The sequence below is a fragment of the Sciurus vulgaris genome (genome assembly GCF_902686455.1).
Source record: "Sciurus vulgaris genome assembly, chromosome: 18".
Taxonomy (NCBI): Eukaryota; Metazoa; Chordata; class Mammalia; order Rodentia; family Sciuridae; genus Sciurus; species Sciurus vulgaris.
In genome coordinates this window covers 40,818,112-40,837,884 of record NC_136479.1, presented here as the reverse complement: position 1 = coordinate 40,837,884, position 19,773 = coordinate 40,818,112, and the positions used below count along the sequence as shown (strand labels likewise).

Genomic DNA, 19,773 nt, shown 5'->3' with positions numbered 1-19,773 from the left:
CCACTCTAAGGCAGCATGTGAGGAAGTTGGTGAAACATAAGGAGTTCTCACATTAAATTTTTCTGGGCCACATAAATCTAGAACCTGTTTTACATAAAGCCAAGCAAAGTAATGATTTTATTTATAAAGTAAAAAGTCATGTAAGAAACTAACTGTATTTTTTAATTGTGGAAAGAGCAAAAATAAACCATGATTTGGTGTTTTATACCCTGAGAATACCAATGAAAAACAATAACAGTTTATTTTAGGGTGAATACTTTTTGCAATAATAAAACCATGGATTCTCCCATTATTACCTAGAAAGTCCATTCTTAACTGGAGAGGAGCAATGATTTTTACAATTAATTTTATTGTGTTTGTCTATGGCATAACATTGGTGAGTCTGATTTTAATAACATTTGATTAAGATGAAAGAAGGAGGACACAAGTCTTCCATCAACACAACTGCACAAGCATGTTCAAGAGCATTAACAAGTTACATTGTCTTCTGAAATCCACCAACAAAAATCAGTCTGTGCATATAAGGTAGCTAATGTACTCCTGCTGTATTCGTTCGTTTATTCAGCTACTAACATCCACTGTGGTCAGGAATCCCGCTAAGCCCCAGAATGAAAACCTAAGTGAGCAAAACGAAGATCCTGTCCTTGCAGAGCCTGGGCTAGAAGACCACAGAGCAGACCCTCCTCCCCGCTGTGACGTTTGTAAGGTGATCGACAACACGCGCACGTGAAGCTGACTGGGGATCGCCTTCCCATCCTCTCTTCTTCAGAGAACACCGCTACGAAGTGAAGGTGTAATCAAAGATCACGCTTTTGGAAGTATTTTGAGGCTATACTACAATATTCTGATTCCCTAAAAAATGCTGTACTTAAAGTGAATGCAGCAATAAGAGTTCAACAGAAACAGACTTTACTCTTGAAGGCCTCTAGGTGCCGATCCAAATGTAGCTGGAGTGAAGAGGGGGAAAGACCTCGAAAGCCGCATTTTAATAGACTGAGCCATGGTGAAAGTCAACCACACTGTAACACACAAACTGATGGAAAACATTTTAAATCAGGAAATATAGCACATAAGGCCAGAAGGAAGGTTTCGAAAAAGAAAAAAAAATCTTACTTTCCAATTTCGGTGACTTTAGACTCAACTTACTGAAAACCTGCAAGGCATAACAGTATCACCCAATGGAACTCACAGTGCCCACAGTACAGATTGTCTCTAGATTCTGAATCTTTTGTTCTAATATCATTTTTACAGAGTCTGACATCAAAGCACAGGATTCCAACCAAAAGTCGATTCTGTATCATAATGAAAATTACCAAGGAATTGTTATTGGTAGAATTGATAAGGAAACGGGCTTCGCTGGGACCTCCCTCTGATGTCTCCTGCCTGCCATTTCACAACAGAGCCCACAGTGTCTACCGAGATGTGAGTTTTAAGTCACTCCTGGAGCCACAGCCGTGGCTGCAGTAAAGGGACCTCCTCTACCAAGCCCGCTCCATTTGTACCGTGCACACGCTTCTTTTCTCATTTGTGAACTAGGTACTGAGTGACCATCTCACCTAAGACGCAGCACCTACCAAGGGTTTCACATTCCAGGGGAGAAAGTGCAGAGTGAGCCAACCAGCCCTCGAGGCCAGAGCCGTACCCAGAGCTCACTGCAGGATGCTCAGCAGAGGGAACAGAGAGCGACAGAGCCCTGCACAGCCGGAATGTAAAAAAGACTACTTCTTACGCTCTTTGTCCTTCCTCATGTTGGTGCACATCTGGGTCTGCAGGTTTTCGGAGGCAGCCTTGGTTTTACAAAAGTCGATGATTTCTTCTTCCAGCTTTCTTCTCTCTCCTTCAAGCTTTATTATCTCTTCTTGTTGAAATCTTTTAAGGTGCTCGAACTTGTCCTGTAGCTGTAAAATAATGTGCAGTTGTAAACCAAGTGTGGCAGAAAGAACAGCTGAACGAACACAATTGTCTTCCTGGACATCAAACTATATTTAAAAATTCATGATTTTTTCTTAAGTTTTCATATATATGATTCTTTTATTGATTTTAAAACTGAAAGTATGTATAATCAGAAAAATGAGATTATACTCTGTGTATGATCTATCAAAATGTATAAATGCATTCTACTGTCATGTACAACTAATTAGAACAAAATTTAAAAATAAAGAAATTACGGTGTTTTCACTGAACCAAGAGTAATAAAAGCCATACTGTAGACAAAATTGTTTTAACATTTTCCCTTTTCCTAAGGAAGTATATGTTCTCACTCTTTTATTCTACATGATCTCTTTGAGTAAAGATGATAAATCCACACTCACAGTCTGCACTGACAAAATCCTTGTCAAAATCCTAGAGACAGCAAAACTCACTGCTGGTAGAGGAAAGAGCTGGTATCAATCCAGGTTCACCTGCTGGCACACCAAAACCCCACGTCATACATAAGGTGCCCCACCACGCTGGAGAGGACATGGGCTGCTGTGCAGAACCAGGCCCCTGGAAAGCCAGGGCCACAAGCACCCAGGCCAGTCAGAGAATGTCCAGGGCCACACGCGCCCGGGCCAGTCAGAGAAGGTAGGTCCAGGGCTACACGCGCCCAGGCCGGACAGAGAATGTCCAGGGCTACATGCACCCAGGCCGGACAGAGAACGTCCAGGGACACACGCGCCCAGGCCAGTCAGAGAAGGTCCAGAGCCACACGTGCTCAGGCCAGTCAGAGAAGGTCCAGGGCCACACGCGCTCAGGCCACTCAGAGAAGGTTCAGGGCCACACGCGCCCAGGCCAATCAGAGAATGTCAAGGGCCACATGCACCCAGGCCGGTCAGAGAATGTCCAGGGACACACACGCCCAGGCCGGACAGAGAATGTCCAGGGCCACACGCACCCGGGACAGTCAGAGAAGGTCCAGGGCCACACGCACTCAGGCCAGTCAGAGAATGTCCAGGGCCACATGCGCCCAGGCCAGTCAGAGAATGTCCAGGGCCACCTCAGCAGCAGGAGGAGGGTGGACGGAGCCTTGCAGTGGCCCTGACCTGCCATGTGTGCACACACACCAGGAAAACCCAGAGCGCACGAGCCTGTGCCTGAACCAGAGGGACGCAGGGCCAGGACTGAGGACAGCACCGTGCCCAGGTGGTCCACGGTCCCTCAGACCCACAGAGCGAGGCCCAGAGCCACCTGTGCGTGAGCTGGGTGAGGAGGGGCCAGGGCAGTGCCCAGATGGACAGCACAGTGGCTGAGCTGATCCCGATGTGGGGACAAGCAGGCTGCTCAGGGTGGCGCTGAGCGGAGATGCCGCCTCTGGCCCAGGGTGGTGGGCCTGGACCCTGGCCACCGCCTCTCAGTTGGAAGTGTGTGAGGAGGCCTCCCCGCCACTCAGGTGAGGTGCGGTCAGCCTTTCCACAGGCTCTGGCCCCGTGTTCTGTGCAGGCTGTGTGGCCTCCTGTCCCACTGGCTATTTCCCAACTCCGTATCATCTTGAGTATTTTTAAGTTCCATCATTGGGATTTCTACCTTTTCCTTCCCTCATCTGTATCCTTCCTTTTCTCTTCTTCCTCTCCTTCTTTTCTCGATTTTTTCTGTCCCGCTTCCCTGCACACACTTTCCCCTTCTCCCACTCCTCCCCCTTCCTCCTCTCTTTTCTACAGGGCTTAACGTTGATTTTACTTTCTCTATTATCTGACTTTTGGCACATTCTATATAATCATTCCACTTTTCTTCTCTTTGGCTAATGGAGTGGTAGAGAAAAATTCAAATACACCTTTTTGATGTTTTTAAATAAGCATTTACATATGTCTGCTTTGAAGCTATGGCTGTTGCTGATGGTCATTCTCTCCAAGCAGAGCTGGGAACTGAACACAGACCCTCAACAAGCTGCGTGGATGCGCTGAGGTCAAGATGAACCTCCAGTGCAGGGAACATTTATGAGGAGAAAGGAGCTCACTAAAGAGACCATCAGAACAGTACTAAGATATCATCCCAATATGAGAGCAAATGTCAACATGCAAGCACAGACACCGTGAAAATATGGCGATAGACAACCTCAAAAGTTCAAACTCCAAAACAACTAAATCCGATATATTGAAGTTGAGAAAAGTTTAGACAAAAAAAAATTTTAAAGTTGATTGTTTAGCTTCCACACATCAGAGAAAACATTGGGCCTTTGGTTTTCTTGGGATTGGCTTATTTCACCTAACGTGATAGCCTTCAGTTCCATCCATTTACCAGCAAATGTCATAAAGTCGTTCTTCTTTAAGGCTGGGTAATAGTCCATTGTGTATATTTGCCACGTTTTCTTTATCCATTCATCTGTTGAAGGGCACCTAGGTTGGTTCCATAGCTTAGTTATTGTGAATTGAGCTGCTCTAAACATTGACGTGGCTAATGGCAGAAAGATCAGAAGAGGAGAGGAGCAGGGGACGGGGAGGGGGAGGAGAGGTACTGGGGACTGAATTAAAACAAGGTATGATTCACGCTGTAACAACTATGTCACAAGGGACTCTACTGTCATGTATGACTAAAAAGAATCAATAAGAACACAAATAAAGGAAAAAGTCTTAAAGGTGATTGTTTATATCATCTATGAATTTTATAAAAGTTCAAGAGTTAAACTAAGGGAGAAAATACAGGCTACGAAAGAAATCTGACTAAAGATAAGATATTCTGAAGAAGAATCACAAAAAAGCTAAGTAGATGGACCCACGTCAAGGACGTCTAAATACACTCTGGGCAAGTGTGGAGTGTGTTATTGTGATTTTAGTCTGTACATGAGTTTGCATTTTCTGCCAAATTTACAAAACCGGGGGGTGGGGGGGTTGGGGAAGAGAAGGAAGAGGGGGAGGGGAGGAAGAGGACAGGGAAGGGGGAGGGGGGGAGGACGGCCACAATGGTGAGGAGCAGGAGGGTCACCGCAGAAGAGAACACAAGTCCCTTGAGTTTCTGAAACCCACAGACCCATCCTACAACAGCCTCTTCCTGGAAATGGCATTAGTTATCTTCAAAACTGCAGCCAACCAGGCACAATGGCCACACCTGTGATCCCAGCAGCTCAGGAGGCTGAGGCAGGAGGATCTGGAGTTCAAAGCCAGCCTCAGCAACTTAACCAGACCCTGTCTCAAAATAAAACATGAAAAAGGGCTGGGGATGTGGCTCAGTGGTTAAGTGCCCCTGGGTTCAATCTCTGGTGGGGCGGGGGGACTGCAGCCCTTGACAGTAACTCACTGGTCACCATAAACCTCAAAGTGTCATCTGCTCTCTCACAGTACATGGGCTTAAAAATACATGGGCTCATTTATACAAATAGGTCAAAACAGACTCTACTGTCATGATAACTAAAAAGAACAAGAATTGTAAAAGAGAAAAAGAAGGCATGGGCTCAATGCAAAGACTAGAGTATAACCAAGAAAAACATCCAAAGTCCTTGGGGCTCAATCAGGAGGACAGGGACCTCAAAAGGGATCCAGGGCACCTCTCCTGCACCCCCAGGGGACTCTGAAGTCCCCTTTGAATCCCTTTATGATCAGAAATTGTCAAAAGATAAGATTTCAGGTGTGAGTTTAATGACATAACAGGCTCGTGTTTCGGACCCAGAGTCCACAAGACTCCAGTGTTGGAAGCAGCACACAGCATGTCTCCATAGGCAGAAAAGGTAAAGGACTCAGGCTGGCGGATCCAAACTTGCTTTTCCCATAGGCTTCATACAGCTTCCCACGGCCTACTACGCTTGTAAAGACAGAAAGAGCCCACACCCGTGTAAGTACGAGGCTCTTCCCAAACTGCCCTCAACCCCTCATAAAAGCTGCAAAGAATATTCGTCTCTTATCTGTAAAGGCCAGGTGGCTGACCCAAAAGAAAACTTAAAGATAACCCCTCCTCTCGGAGGTCAGGGTGACCCAGAACTTAAAATAACATGCTTTGTATACAATTTTATATGTTAACCAATTTAAAAGAACACTGTAAAACTGCTTGCTTTCATTATAAAAACCCTGCTAAACAAGGGCTCGGGGCCTCTTAGCGTCACCGGTTACCGCGTGCACGGAGGACCAGGCTCGAGCTTGCTAATAAATGACTCTTTGCTTTTCAGAGTTCTGTGTCATTATCTGTCCTTCAGTGGAGTGACTCTGTCTGGTGTGGCCTGCTCTGTTCCAGCCAAGTGCTGGTGTGGCCCACCCCACGCCCGGGAAAGCACAAACCACAACTCGTGGCCACATCTGCCTCATGCAGATTCTACAGCACTCCCAGGACAGGGCTGTGGAGCCAGGGACCCGTCTGTAATTCAGAAGGCATGGTGGGTGGCCCAGGGCCCAAGGAGATCCTTGTCACTGAGCATGGCGCCTGCAGAGAGCCCCACAAGGACAATGCCTCGCAGTCTCACAGGGGAGGCCACGAAGAGAGCCCCACAGAGCAACGCTCAGGGCATCCATGCAGCGGGGTGACACCCAGGACACAGCGGGCTGCCAGCGCACAGCTCCACCACGGGAAAACTTCAGGCATGAGGACTCAACTCATGAGAGTTCCTGGGTGGATCTAGCGCAGCACAGCCAGCGGGTTGTGCTGCCTCAGACCTTAGAGTGCAAGAAATGTAACAGAAAAATTCTCAAACTACTCCAGAAAACATAAAATCACAGGCTACGATTTTGTAAAGGCTGTGTTCAGACGCTATGGTGGATAGCTACTCGTTGAAGAACAGCAAGTCCCCAGGTTAGACATCAGCCGATCTGAGATCGCCCCGCACACCTGGCGATGGACGAGGATTGCGACTGGGTGGGCAGTACTTGCCTCAGTACTTGCCTCAGTACTTGCCTCAGTACTTGCCTCAGTACTTCCTCAGTACTTGCCTCAGTACTTGCCTCTCTTTCCGCATCTTTCAGTGTCGTCTCCTTCTCCTTCACTCGCTGCATGAACCTGTGCTTCAACTGCTTTTCTTCCCTCTGACATTGATCGTAAAACTCTTGTTTCTTGGCTTCATATATCTCTTGAAAACTAAAAAGGAATGCTTAGGACTCGTGTTAAAGTTCTCTTTTAAATGAACACGTAAGCGATCTATCTGCAGACGTGCTCCCATGGACTGTGATCCTTCCATGTGTGGCAGCACAAAACGAAATGCTCATATGCTGGGATGACAAGATGGAGGCATAACTGTTGGTATGTGCCTGCGCGAGGCAGAGCCAGCCCGTGATCCCAGCTGCCATGGAGTCAGAGGACTGCAGCTGGAGGCCACGCTGGGCAACCCAGCGAGACCCTGTCTCAAAACAGCATGTACAGGAACAGCTGGGGACGTAGCTCAGTGGTCAAGGGCGTGCACAGCACATCCCAGGCACTGTTCTCAAGCCTCACTGCAGAGTCTCTGCAGAGTGTGAGTAAAGGGCAGCAGGATGCTGGAACACATATCATTGATTTCTTATTTCCACCACTTTCCATTATATCATATTCTTCACATCTTTGGACAAGAAAATTTAAGAAAACCTCTAAAATATGAGGTTGTGTTCAAAATAGTTCAACTAAAGCAAGAAAGAAATCGTTTAAAATATCTAGGATGGTTGGGTTCTGGTTATCTCCAGGAGCCCGCCTGACACGGTGATAAAGTGACTGGGGTGCTTGCATAGCTCAGCTGTGCAAGGCCTCTGCTCTTCAGCACCGCTAAGCTCTGCCTCGGACCTCAGCTCTCGACTCAGCGGTCGGTACGCTGCTTCTCAACCCTTCTCCCCCAACTCTTCTCAATATCCTTTGCCAATTTTCAACAACACTGGACAGTTTCCTCCCTGAATCTGTTTTACATAAGTACAAACATTCAAATACAAATTCGAAATGCAAAATAGTGGCTTTCCCTGAAGACACACCTCATGCACACAGTTGGACGTGGGTTTCAACAAGCAGACGGTCCCTTCCAGAGGCCCTCTGCCACTCCCCGCGTCTCCTGGCCTCACCTCCGGATGGCCCAGCGGGAGACGCGCCACACTTCTCCTTCCCGTTGACCCTGCTGTGTGTCCCGGGGGGTTTTCTAGGTCATACCTCTGCTCGGGCCGCGCCTGTGCTCACCTAACTGGCTGGTTGTCGGGACCCACGTCTGTAAAGCCCATTTTCTGCAGCTTGCGGCACCGGTAGCACTCGTAGTGATGGAAGTGGGTCTGCTCCTTCAGGTCCTCCATGTTGGTGCAGAGAAGCATGTCCCGGAGCTTCACGAAGTCACAGTGGTTCTCGTTTTCCACTAGTCAGAAAGGCAGCAAATCACACCACTGTCACTCTCCGGCACTGGTAAAGCTTGTTAAATAAAGTCATGGGTGAAAGACATTCAGAGCCACAGCTAAGTCACCAATCTTACTGACAGCTACAATGATTCAAACCATGTAACTGGTTACTCTAAATTACTGATTTGGGCATGGTTGATTTAAAGAGCAACAAATTTGCTTTAAATTTATTAGATAAGAATAAAGGGCTGGGAAGATAGCTCGGTTGGTAGAGTGCTTGCCGGTCAAGCACAAGGCGCTGGGTTCAATCCCCAGCACCACAAAAAAAAAAAAAAACCAAAAAGGAAAAAAAAAAGAATAAATAGGAAATAGTAAAATAACAAGTTATCTTGGTATACGATATAGGTTTTCATTAATAATGGCATTCGTATTCTATAAACTACCCTCAAGGTTTTTCACAGCTAATTGCTTAGGTAATAAAATTTCACTAATGTAAATAGTTTTAGAGTGAATTACTTTTAAAAAAATCATAAATTGAGCAGGCTTGTGGTATCAAACTCCGTGTACACAACATATTTATAAGACTGCATGAATCAATGTTCAAAATCAATGAACAACTCCAAATCACTCCTTTATGGCTTACTTCTCACTGGTATACAGAACTGCAGAAGTGGTATACATAATGGGGTGCTATGTCGCAGCAGCACGTGAACATTGTGCGGCGTTTAAATCAGGCTGCACATATTCATAGCCTCAAAGCCTTCACTGCTTGAAGAGAAAACGTGCACGACAGTTCCTTCTAGCGTTTTGAACTGTGTGGCACACTACAGGTGTCTAAAATCACCACATTCGCAACTTCACAGTCACCTTCTTGATCCCAGATGAGAGTCAGTGCCCACTGATGAAACTCCCTCACCCACCGCCCTGCTCTGGTGACCACCACACCACCTGCGATTCGGATTCCACGTGGAGTGAGGTCACGTGGTACCTCTGGGCCAGACCTCTTCTCTTGGCATGAAGCTCTGCAGTTCCATCCATGTTGCTGCAGGGGGCAAGATTCCCCTTGTGTGGTCAAACACTCTTCCATCATGCGTGACACTGTCTCTCTCCATTTGTCTGACGACAGGCACTTAGACAAGTTCCCCTTCTAGGCTGTTGTTAACAGTGGGACTACAGTCAGGGAGTGCAGACGTCTCTAGTAGATGCTGATTCCTCTTCCACTGTGTGAAGGTACAGTAGTGGAATTGCTCTGGTCATAGTAGTTTTAATTTTTTGAGGATGTTCCATACTGCTTTACACAATGGCTTATATTTCCTTGTGGTTCTGAATTGCATTCACCTGATAGTTAAAGATCCTGAGCATTTTTGTTAACCTACTGGTCTTTGTAGCCAAACCTATTCAGATCTGCTGCCCCTTTTCACTCAGGGTGCTTGTTTCTCTGCCGGTGAGTGTTTGTGGGGTCACATATATCGTGGCTCTCATCTCCGGGTCCGAGGTGCACATTGTGAATACTTTCTCCTACTCGGGCTTGTCTGTGCGCTCTGACAGACATCTTCTTTTTCTGTGAAGAATTTGAGTTTTCTGTGCTCTTGATGTCTTGTCCCTTCCAATATCCTGAAGCACTTTCCCTAATTTTCATTTAACATTTCACATTTTCAGGGCATAGTCCATTTTTAGTTCCTTTTGGTAACTATTGAGAGATGGTGGTCCAGCTTCATCCTTCTGCATGTGGATATTCAATTTTCCAGCACCATTTACTGAAGACTGCCCTTTCTTCAACTTTGCAAAAGTCAGTTGGAAGTAGATGCACGGACTCAGCTCCAGACTCCCCATTCTGCCCTGTGGTCACGGGTCTGTTTCCATGCCAGCCATGCTCTGGCTCCATCGCTGCATGCACGCAGCCGTGTGGGGCATTTTGAAGTCACATAGTGTAACGCCTCCTGCTTTGTTCTTTGGTTCAAGATTGCTTTGGCCATTTGGGCTTTTTCTTTTTGTGGTTTAGAATTTTTTCTAGTTTCATGAAGAAGGCCATTGGTATTTTGATAGGGATTGAATTAAATCTGCAAATCAATTCACTTTGGGTATTGCAGACATTTCGATAGTACTGATTCTTCCAGTCCATGAACATGGAATGTCATTCCACTTCCTGTGTCTTCTTCGATTTCTTTCATTCACCTTTTATAATTTTTGCTGTAGACACCATTCAGTTCTTTGATTAAATTTAGTCCTAGGTATTTTTATCTGTTTTAAATGGGACTGCTTTCTTGATTTCTTTTTCAGACAATTCACTATTCACTCTTTTTTTTTTTTTTTTTTTTTTTTGCGGTACTGGGGAATCGAACTCAGGGCCTTGTGCTTGCAAGGCAAGCACTCTACCAGCTGAGCTACCTCCCCAGCCCTCAGACGATTCACTCTTGACATACATCAATGATACTGTTTTTTACGTTGATTCTGTATCCTGAAACTGTGCTGAATTTATTAATTAGTTCTCTGTTCTGATGTTTTTGAGGTTTTCTATACATAGGAAAATGTCCTCTGCAAAAAGCAACAACAATTAGCTTCTTTTCCAATTTTCATGCCCTTTATTTCCTTCTCTGGAATAATCGCTCTGAGCAGGATTTCCAGTACTCTGATGACTAAAAGCGGTGAAAGGGGGCATTCATGTCTTGCTCCAGGCATCATGGAGAAAGCCTTCTGCTTCTTCCCATTCAGTAGCTGTCAGTTGTAGACTCTTATAAATGCCTCTGTTATGTCGAGGTTGTTCCTCTATGGCTACTTGGCTCAGTGTTTTCACCATTAACAAGCGTTGGATTTTATCCACAGCCTTTCTGCACCTATGAAGACAACCCTTTAGTTCTGCCCTCCCCCTTGTTGCCCTGGTACAGCATGTTTAGTGATTCGAACATACAGAAACATCCTTGCCACCCTGGTATAAATCCAAGCTAATAATCTTTTTAATGTGCTGTTGGATTTTATTTGCTATTATTTTGATGGGGATTGTTACATATATGTTCATTAAAGATATGGATTCTTTGTTCAGTCCGTTCTTATCTGGTTTTGGTATGAGGGTAATGATCACTTTTAAATGCTTTATAAATTAGGCAGTATTTTAGTTAACATAATTAAATACTAGGATTTACGCTTCTGAGTGATTTCCAGCATTCTGAATGGCGTGATTCATGCAGAGCGAGAGAAGATAGTATGCGTGGGGTGAACATCAGGGAGAACAAGAAGATTGTGTCCATCTTCCATAGCGTCTGGCCTAAAGCATCGTCTAGCAAATTTCTATGAGAATGAGTCACAGTCACCATGAGAATCAGCTTAAATGAAGTAGAACACGTTTTCCTCATAGTGGCCATTCATCACGGTCAGCGAGTGGCCAAGGCCAGTCCGTGCAAAGGCCGGCTGGGACGCAGTGCACTCTGCCCCGGACGGCCTCCAGACCTGTCCTCCCTCCTGGCGCTCACCTTGCAGAACTCCCCAGGGGTAGTGACGGCCCCTCACCATCCTCTTCCCGACCTTCACCTCGTCTATGCTCCCCACCACGGCAAACGGCAGCACCCCCTGGAAAAGGAGGACAGATGAGTTCCCTCGTCACAGCCCCACTCATGACACCACTGCTCCCCTGCTAGGAAAACAGCAAAGAAATCAGCCCACGAGGGGTATGCCCTGCATCCTGAATGAGCAGCTGGCAGAAAACGTTTGCTGACTGATTTCTGCAAGACCCCATTTCAGGATGTGCAGACAACTGGAGACTATCTACTTGTCATTGCCTAAAGCAAGACAGCCTGCCGTGGGCAATAGACACTAGGTACGAGCAGCAAGTGCACAGCACGGCTTAGACCACAGCAGCTCCTTGTGGTCCTGGGACTCAGAGGGAGCTTGAAAATAAAGTGCAATGCAAGGAACATCTGAGAGGGTGGTAGGCAGAGCCAGGAGGACATACACAGGCCGCAATCCGGGCGTGTGCAGGGTGGTCCCTGAGATGTGAGGTGGACAGACGTCTGCATGAGAACTCTGATATAAGGGACATGCCTATGGTTAAAATCATTAAACGCTGCATTAAAGATTTAATATTTATCAGTAGTCACGATAAAAAACCATTCCACATAGGATTTCCAGTAGTTGGGCTCTCAGAGGTAGAACACAGGAGAGACCAAGATTTTTGAGATGCAACATAAATAAAAAGTAATATAAAAATAAGGGGAAATTTTTACATTACTCAGCTTTTCAATTGAGAAATATGGTTAGCTTAAGTATTTTAAAGTTAATAGGGTATGAAACATAAGAAAGGAGAAATGGAAGAAAAGGAATTAACACCTATCCATCCCCTGATAGTCGGGACCCTGTCAGTCAGGTTCTTCACAATTCTGACCCCGTAAAGGCCAAGTTCACAGTTTTGGGACAGATGGATTGTGTGGGAAGCTAAGCCTGTTTGTCTTCAAAGTTTACCTTTCAAATATTAAATGGCATTTCAGATATTCACTCACATTAGTAAATTGACACAAAGAATCAGTCCCCTCCACAGTACCTCCTTCTCTACCCAGACCTGCTCCTCCCAGTCTCCTCCTGCAGCAAAGTCCCTGTGTTTGAGGAGTGGAAGCTCTCAGTCCCTCTTGGTGGACTAGGGGGTCCTGTTTGTATGCAGCAGACAGAAAGGACTGGGGCTGATCACCCTGGCCCAGTCATAGGCAGTGGGCAGACCAAAGGTGCTCAGTCTGCCGACCCTACCCTCTGAGCTCCTGTGGCAACACTCAGATAAAAGCTTAATATCCAACCCAAAACTCCAGAGCCTGCCTCAGCCACGTTGCCAGGGTGGAGAACCAAGTCATGAAGCAGACAGCATCTAACGTTTCCCCAAAACTGACTTCAACGGCAGTAGGAGGTGTAGAAAAAGAATTCAAAGGCACTCTCAAGAGCAGTGAAGATAAACTTTCATTTTCTCTTCCAGCATCTCAAGATCATGAAAGTAATCAGTCCTATCCACATACCACCCCCCGCCAGGAAAGAGCTGAACAAACTAGAATCAACCAAAAATCAACAACAGGGGAAACTGAAAAATACACAAATACGTGGTGCCAAATGCACTCATGAACAATTAATGGGTCAAAGAAAAAATCTTGAAAGAAATTAGAGAGCAACTTGAGACAAGTGGAGATTTAAATGGCAACCAGAACTTATGGGATGAGACAGCAGAGCTGAGAGGTCAGGTCAGGGGAGGTGAGAGGAGAGGAGGGTGTGTTTCCTGGTAGCCCCAGGGGCCCAGATTCAGCAGCAAGAGCACTACTTCCAGCAAGGTGGTGTGGAGGGCATCCACTCAAGTTCAGCAAAGAGCCCAGAAAGAGTCCTAGAGACACGGGTTCTGGAATTCTGAAAGACGCCCTGCGGAGGGAGAGGGAGGAGCCAGAGAGAGAGAGCAGCTCTATACCTACATCTGGCACAGGAGAACCTGTGGCCCAAGGGGCAGTCAACCTAAAGGACGCAGAGGCATGCAGTCAGCTGGTGACTGAAGCACCCTCTCCTGGCTTGCAGGGGCTAAGACAGAGGCCATCCTGAAGTAGCTGTGCCGCAGCCCTCTGTGCTGGATCCTGGGGGTCCACGGAAAGCAGAGATATTTGAGAATAAATCTAACCAAGGAGGTAAGACCTCTACAGTAAAAATTATACAATACTGAATGAAGAAACTGAAGAAGACCTTAGAAGAGGGGAGGACATCCCATATTCTTGGATAGGCAGAATCAATATTGTTTAAATGGCCACACTACCAAAAGTAATGTACAGATTCAATGTGATCTCATGAAAATACCAACAATATTCCTTACAGACGTGGAGAAAGCAGTCTTAAAATTCACGTGGAAGACCTTTCCAGAATGGTTAAAGTAATATTGAAAATAAGAGCAATTCTACAGACATCACAATACATAATCTCTAATTATAGTACAGAACTCTAGTAACAAAAACGACCTGGTGTTGGCATGAACACAGACATAAAGACCAACAAGCCAGAACAGAAGACACAGAGACAAACCCACGTTGATGTAGGCACGTCATCCTTGACAAAGGTGCCAAAAACATGAGGGAGAACAGACACCCTTTGTAACAAATGGTGCTGGAGAAGCAGAACATTCGAATGTAGAAGAATGAAGTCAGATCCCTATTTCTCACCCTGCACGAAAGTCCCGTCAAAGTGGACGGAAGCTGAGGGATTACACCAGAAAGCCTGCAACTGCTGCAAGAAAAGAGGGTCAAGGCTGCACATATTGGCACAGGCACCAACTTCCTGAACAAGACCCATAAAGCCCAAGAAACAAAACTAAAAGTCAATAAGTGGAGCCACCAAAGTAAAAAGCTTCTGCACAGCCAGGGAAGAATTAAAAATGTGAAGAGAGAGCCAACCAAATGGGAGAAAATCTATGCCAGCTACCCTTCTGATGGATTAAAAACTAGAACACAGAAAGAACCCAAAATTCTTAAAACCAAAAAAAAAAGAAACCTGTTCAAAAAAATATGGGCAATGATTTTAACATACATTCCTCTAAAGAAGAAATGCAAATGGTCAACAAATGCATTTAAAATGTACAACATCCCTAGCAATGAGGGAAATGCAAATCTAAACTACACTGAGATTTCATCTTACTCCAGTCGGAATGGCAATCATCAAGAACACAAATAGCAGATGCTGGCAAGGCTGTGGGGTAAAGGTCCCACTGGTGGTGGGACTGCAACCCCTCTGGAAAGCAGCATGGAGATTCCTTAAAACACTAGGAATGGAACCACCATAAGACCAGCTGTCCTACTGCTTGGTATTATCAAAAGAACTAACCTCAGCGTGCCCTCGCACACCAACGTCCACAGCAGCACAAGGCACAACGGCTGAGCTGGGAATCATCCCAGGCCTGTCGACACATGAATGGATGAGGCATTTGCTGGTAAATGAATGGAACTGGAGAATATTATGCTGACCTAAATAAGCCAGACTCCGAGGTCAAAGATCAAATGTTTTCTCTCATATGCAGAAGCTGGGGGGCAGAAGTAAAACAGGATGGTCTCACAAAAATTGAAAAGAAACCCATAAAGTAAAGGAGTGGGACTGAGAGGGAGGAGGATGGAGGGCATGGGGAGGTACTGAGGATCACGATCTACCAGACTTTGTATATGCACTCTTAATATGAACCCCACTTATATACAGAAATCTAATGCACTAAGTTTGATAACAACCACAACAATGATAATAATAAACAGCAAGGTGGAGGAAACAGATAGGGAAGGAGGGAGGGAGGGAGACCGACCATATTGGCGTGCACATGTACCATACGGCATGCAGAATCCCACTCTGAGGTAGACCTCCAATGCACCAATAACACACAGTCACAGAAAAGATTTCAAACCCACCTGGCTGTGCACTGATAGATGGAAGCATAAAGAAAGAATGGTATATATCCTTAATAAAATACCGTTCAGTCATAATAAAAACTAAGATCCTGCCATTTGCAGCAAAATGGGTGGACTGGAAGACACTACCTAAAGTGAAATCATGAACATCAAGTGCTATGTGTTCTCTCTCAAACTGGAGGCAAATGGTGATTCCCAGAACCCAAGAGGGATGGAGCAGATTTAAAGGTGTTCAATAATGGCTACCAAAATCCAGTTAGACGGGAGGAATAATTTATGATGTTACATATCACAATGGAAAAAAGAATGATGTAAAAAGATAAAGTATTATTACAATTTACCATAAAAAGAAAAATTCAATCCAAAAATGAGCAAAGGATCTGAATAGACTTTTCTCCCAGAAAGATTCACAAATATCCATGAGCCTATGAAAAGATATCTGCATCTCTATCTTTAGGAAAATGCAAATTAAAGCCACAAATGATATCCACTTCATTCCTACAGGCATAGCTATCCTAAAATCAGATAGTGGCAATCAGGCAAGGGAAGGAAGGGACCAGAACTCCTGGTGGGATTATAAGTGGTACAAATATTTTTTGAATCAATCTAGCAATTCTTTGAATGACTGAACAGTTCCAACAATTCTGTTACTAGCAAAACATAGACCCAAGAGAAATAAAAACATTCCTACACAAATACCTGTACACTGATGTCTATAGCGACATCTTTTTAATAGCCAAGATGTGGAATAAAGTCAAATATCCATTCAACTTGTGAATGGGTAAAAAATGTGTTCATATAACGTATTCATATAACGATGTATTCACATAACAATGTTTGGCCACTAAAAAGGAATGAATTAGTGATATGTGCTACAACATTGGTAAACCTTCAAAACATCATCCTAAGTGAAAGAAGGCAGGTACAAAATGACATGTGGTTCCACTCATAAAATGTCCAAGCAGAGGAATCTGCCAATGGAAATACAGTGTCAGTCAGTAGTCGCTCAGAAGTGGGCAGGAAAGGTCAGCATCCGGGAGCAGGTGGAAGAGCTGACAGAGATGGGATTTCTTCTTACGACCATGGAAAGGCCCTAATCTGTCAAGATGGCTGCAGATATCTGCGAGCAAACTCCATGTCTCTGAATTGTAGGCTTTAAATGGGTGAACTGTGTGGTATTGAACTAAAATTAAATAAATAAAGATGTGAAAAATTAATTGATTCTTGGCAAAATTTTTCAAAATCAAGAAAATAAAACACATCCCCACAATGGATTTTAGAAAAAAATATATATGATTTTTCATGTATATATGACACATATGATTCATCGTCTCTATCGGCTACAGGTAATAATATATTTCTATTAGCATAACAGAAATCATACTTCATTTAACACAATTAATATTCAACAACTAGGAACTTACAGTCGAGTTTGCTTGGACAGTAGTTTCTTCGTCTGTTGGGAACTGATAGATCTGGATGTCATTGCTAATCAATTCATTCATTATCTTACTCTTAAACTTCTGTAAGTCATTTTTAGAAATTGTATCTGCTTTAGCAATCAATGGTACGATGTTCACCTATAAAGAAGGAAGACAGAATTCAACCTTGAATATCTGTTGTTCATCCTGTATTTTTTCACAGTCCAAATCTCACAGGCTCTGGAAACAAATCTGTGTAACTAGGTAATCACTGGCTGTCAATTCTTCCTTACAAAATCGTTTCCCAAAGTCTCAATTTTACGTCTCTTCTAAACTCTTTTACACTCCCAACACATTTGAAGTTAGTGAAATTTAAGCAATAGAATGAGATGGGATGCTTATTTCATTATCAATTTTATTTCTTATTAAACAGAGTTAAAAAAGAGCAAGAGACTTTTCATCAAATTTGAGAAAAAGATGGAATTTTCCTTTAGCTGTCAATTATGCAATCACCTACCCCCTACATACAAATTGATCAATCTCCCATTTTTACACACGCTTGTCCTACCTAGATGCCCCTGAAGATAGATTTGCTTATATTTTCTAAAGACCACCTAAAAATAAAATAGATTCTTTTAAAATATATTTTGGTTATTGATGGACCTTTATTTTTATTTATTCATATGCGGTGCTGAGAATTGAACCCAAAGTCTCACATATGCTAGGCAAGTGCTCTACCAGGAGCCACAACCCCAGCCCATGAATATTTTTTGGTTACCAAATTTCAATGGCTAACTTTGTGTGTGTATGTGTGTGTGTGTGTGTGTGTGTGTGTGTGTGTGAGAGAGAGAGAGAGAAAAGACCTAACAAACATGTACATTTGCAATTTGCATAAAGGAATTATTTCCACGTTTGAAGTTAAATATTTGCATATTTGAGTTTGAATTTTTACTAAAAGCATTTTTCCTAGTTCTACAAAATGATCACAACTTTCTTCATGCATTTACATTTAAATAAATTTTGCATAAAATAGCAATATGAAAAATTCAAAAATATATTTTATTACTATTAAAGTGTCTTGTTAAATTACATCTGCATATGGTACCATCTACATAGTACAAATGAACGAATATCAGTTTTAGGTAGATTGTTCGTTTTGGATTTCTCAAAGCACTTCATTTTTAATTCCGAGGAAAATCCAAGCTTTTAATATTATAACATAGATGTTCAAATTTTTGTATGATTTTAATATCCACAAATAAGATCATCCAGAGTAAATAGTAGATAATTGGTAAGGTAGATTCAGGTGTAAAGTAAAGTTCTGGAATTATATTGGTAAGGAAACTTGGAAAAGACATTTTGTTGTGACAGTAAGAGATCCACATATAAAAATGGAACTTTCTGTGTCAGCAATTCCCAGGTGTTTATATTTGGTGAAGAAAACACATGATGGCCCAGAGAATTTTTGTTAAACATTTTTAGTTGTAGATGAACACAATGCCTTTATTTTGTTTATTTTTTATGTGGTGCTGAGACTTGAATCCAGTGCCTCACACATGCTAGGCGAGTGCTCCACCACTGAGTTTCAACCCCAGAAACTGGCACAGAGAATTTAAAACTGGAAGGAAACACCAGAGATACACAGACATCTTTTCCCGTCTGTTTATGCAACCGTCCCTGGAACAGCTAGGGATTTGCCGTACCTGTGAAACAGCCTGACATAACAGATTACACTACAAGGTTAAAAATAAAATGGTGTCCTAGACTACGAATGCACTACTCAACAATACAAGGAGGAAGATCTTAATTTAAGCAAAAATTTAATTTCTTTGAACTTGATGTGGTATTACATACAAATCCAGACTGAACAATACTTAATGAAAGTTAAGACTTTTTTTGATAAAAAGGAACCCAAATTTAGGGACTTTTCTCTGATCAGGTGGATAAAATGGAAGATACCAGGTTTTACCAGAGCTGAGTGAAGAAGAAAACCTGATAATGTGACAGCTTCGTTCAGATGTATACTGGCTCTCCATTAAAGGAAAAAAAAAAAAAGACATACCTTTAAACTTAATACTGTCACACAAGAATTATATAAATAGTGCAGAGGAAGAGTTGAAGCCACACCTGCTACCAGGACAGGGTCAGATATTGAAATGGAACGGCTTTTAATTACCACCCGCCACTCAAGACAAGGTCACAGGAAGTTAACGGAGTAAAACCTGTGTTTAAACCTGCACTGATGGCAAACCCTGTGGGACTTATCACTTATTCATCCATTTGCCATACTTGGGGTTGAGCCCAGGGGTGCTTTTCCACTAAGCTTTGTCAACAGCCCATTTGTATTCACTCTAACTTTGAGACAGGTCTTGCTGGGTTGCCCATGCTGGCCTCAAATGTGTCTCCACCGCCAGAATCACTGGGATTCCCGGCACTGTAATGTACAAAGCTGCTCCCCTGCCCATCAGGTGCAGCCATGTCCCCGCCTCCCAACCACTTGTCAATCTGTGAACATCCTAGCTCGCTACTGGTTCATCAGTCAGCTTGCAAGTATCCTTCTCCGATATTGGTCCCGTTAGCCCGGCGGAATTCAACCATTTACCATAGCTCCCCGCCATCTTTCCCCATTCTTCTGTCTGTCCTCCTCACTTTTCTCTATCCTCCTGGCTTTCCACTCTCTCTAGCACATGCCCTTTCTCTTTCCTTTCTCTTTTCCTCTCATTTTCTCTCTTTCCCTGCAGGGAGACTCTGTTTGCTTAATAAACTCCCTCTGTGATTTCCCGT

General features: G+C 43.8%; 1 protein-coding gene across 1 annotated transcript in view; it reads right to left on the bottom strand.

The window, feature by feature from the left end:
* Positions 1-1,718: 1,718 nt before the first annotated feature.
* SEPTIN14 (septin 14) overlaps positions 1,719-19,773 on the bottom strand; it is a gene marked incomplete at its 3' end in the record, with an annotated part of 31,261 nt that continues 13,206 nt past the window's right edge. Inside the window, exons 7-11 of the mRNA XM_079120246.1 lie at positions 16,993-17,148; positions 11,645-11,741; positions 8,029-8,197; positions 6,840-6,972; positions 1,719-1,898 (exon numbers count right to left, since the gene is read on the bottom strand). Of these exons, the coding sequence (XP_078976372.1) occupies positions 1,719-1,898; positions 6,840-6,972; positions 8,029-8,197; positions 11,645-11,741; positions 16,993-17,148 (735 nt within the window). The remainder of the gene's footprint in view (positions 1,899-6,839; positions 6,973-8,028; positions 8,198-11,644; positions 11,742-16,992; positions 17,149-19,773) is intronic.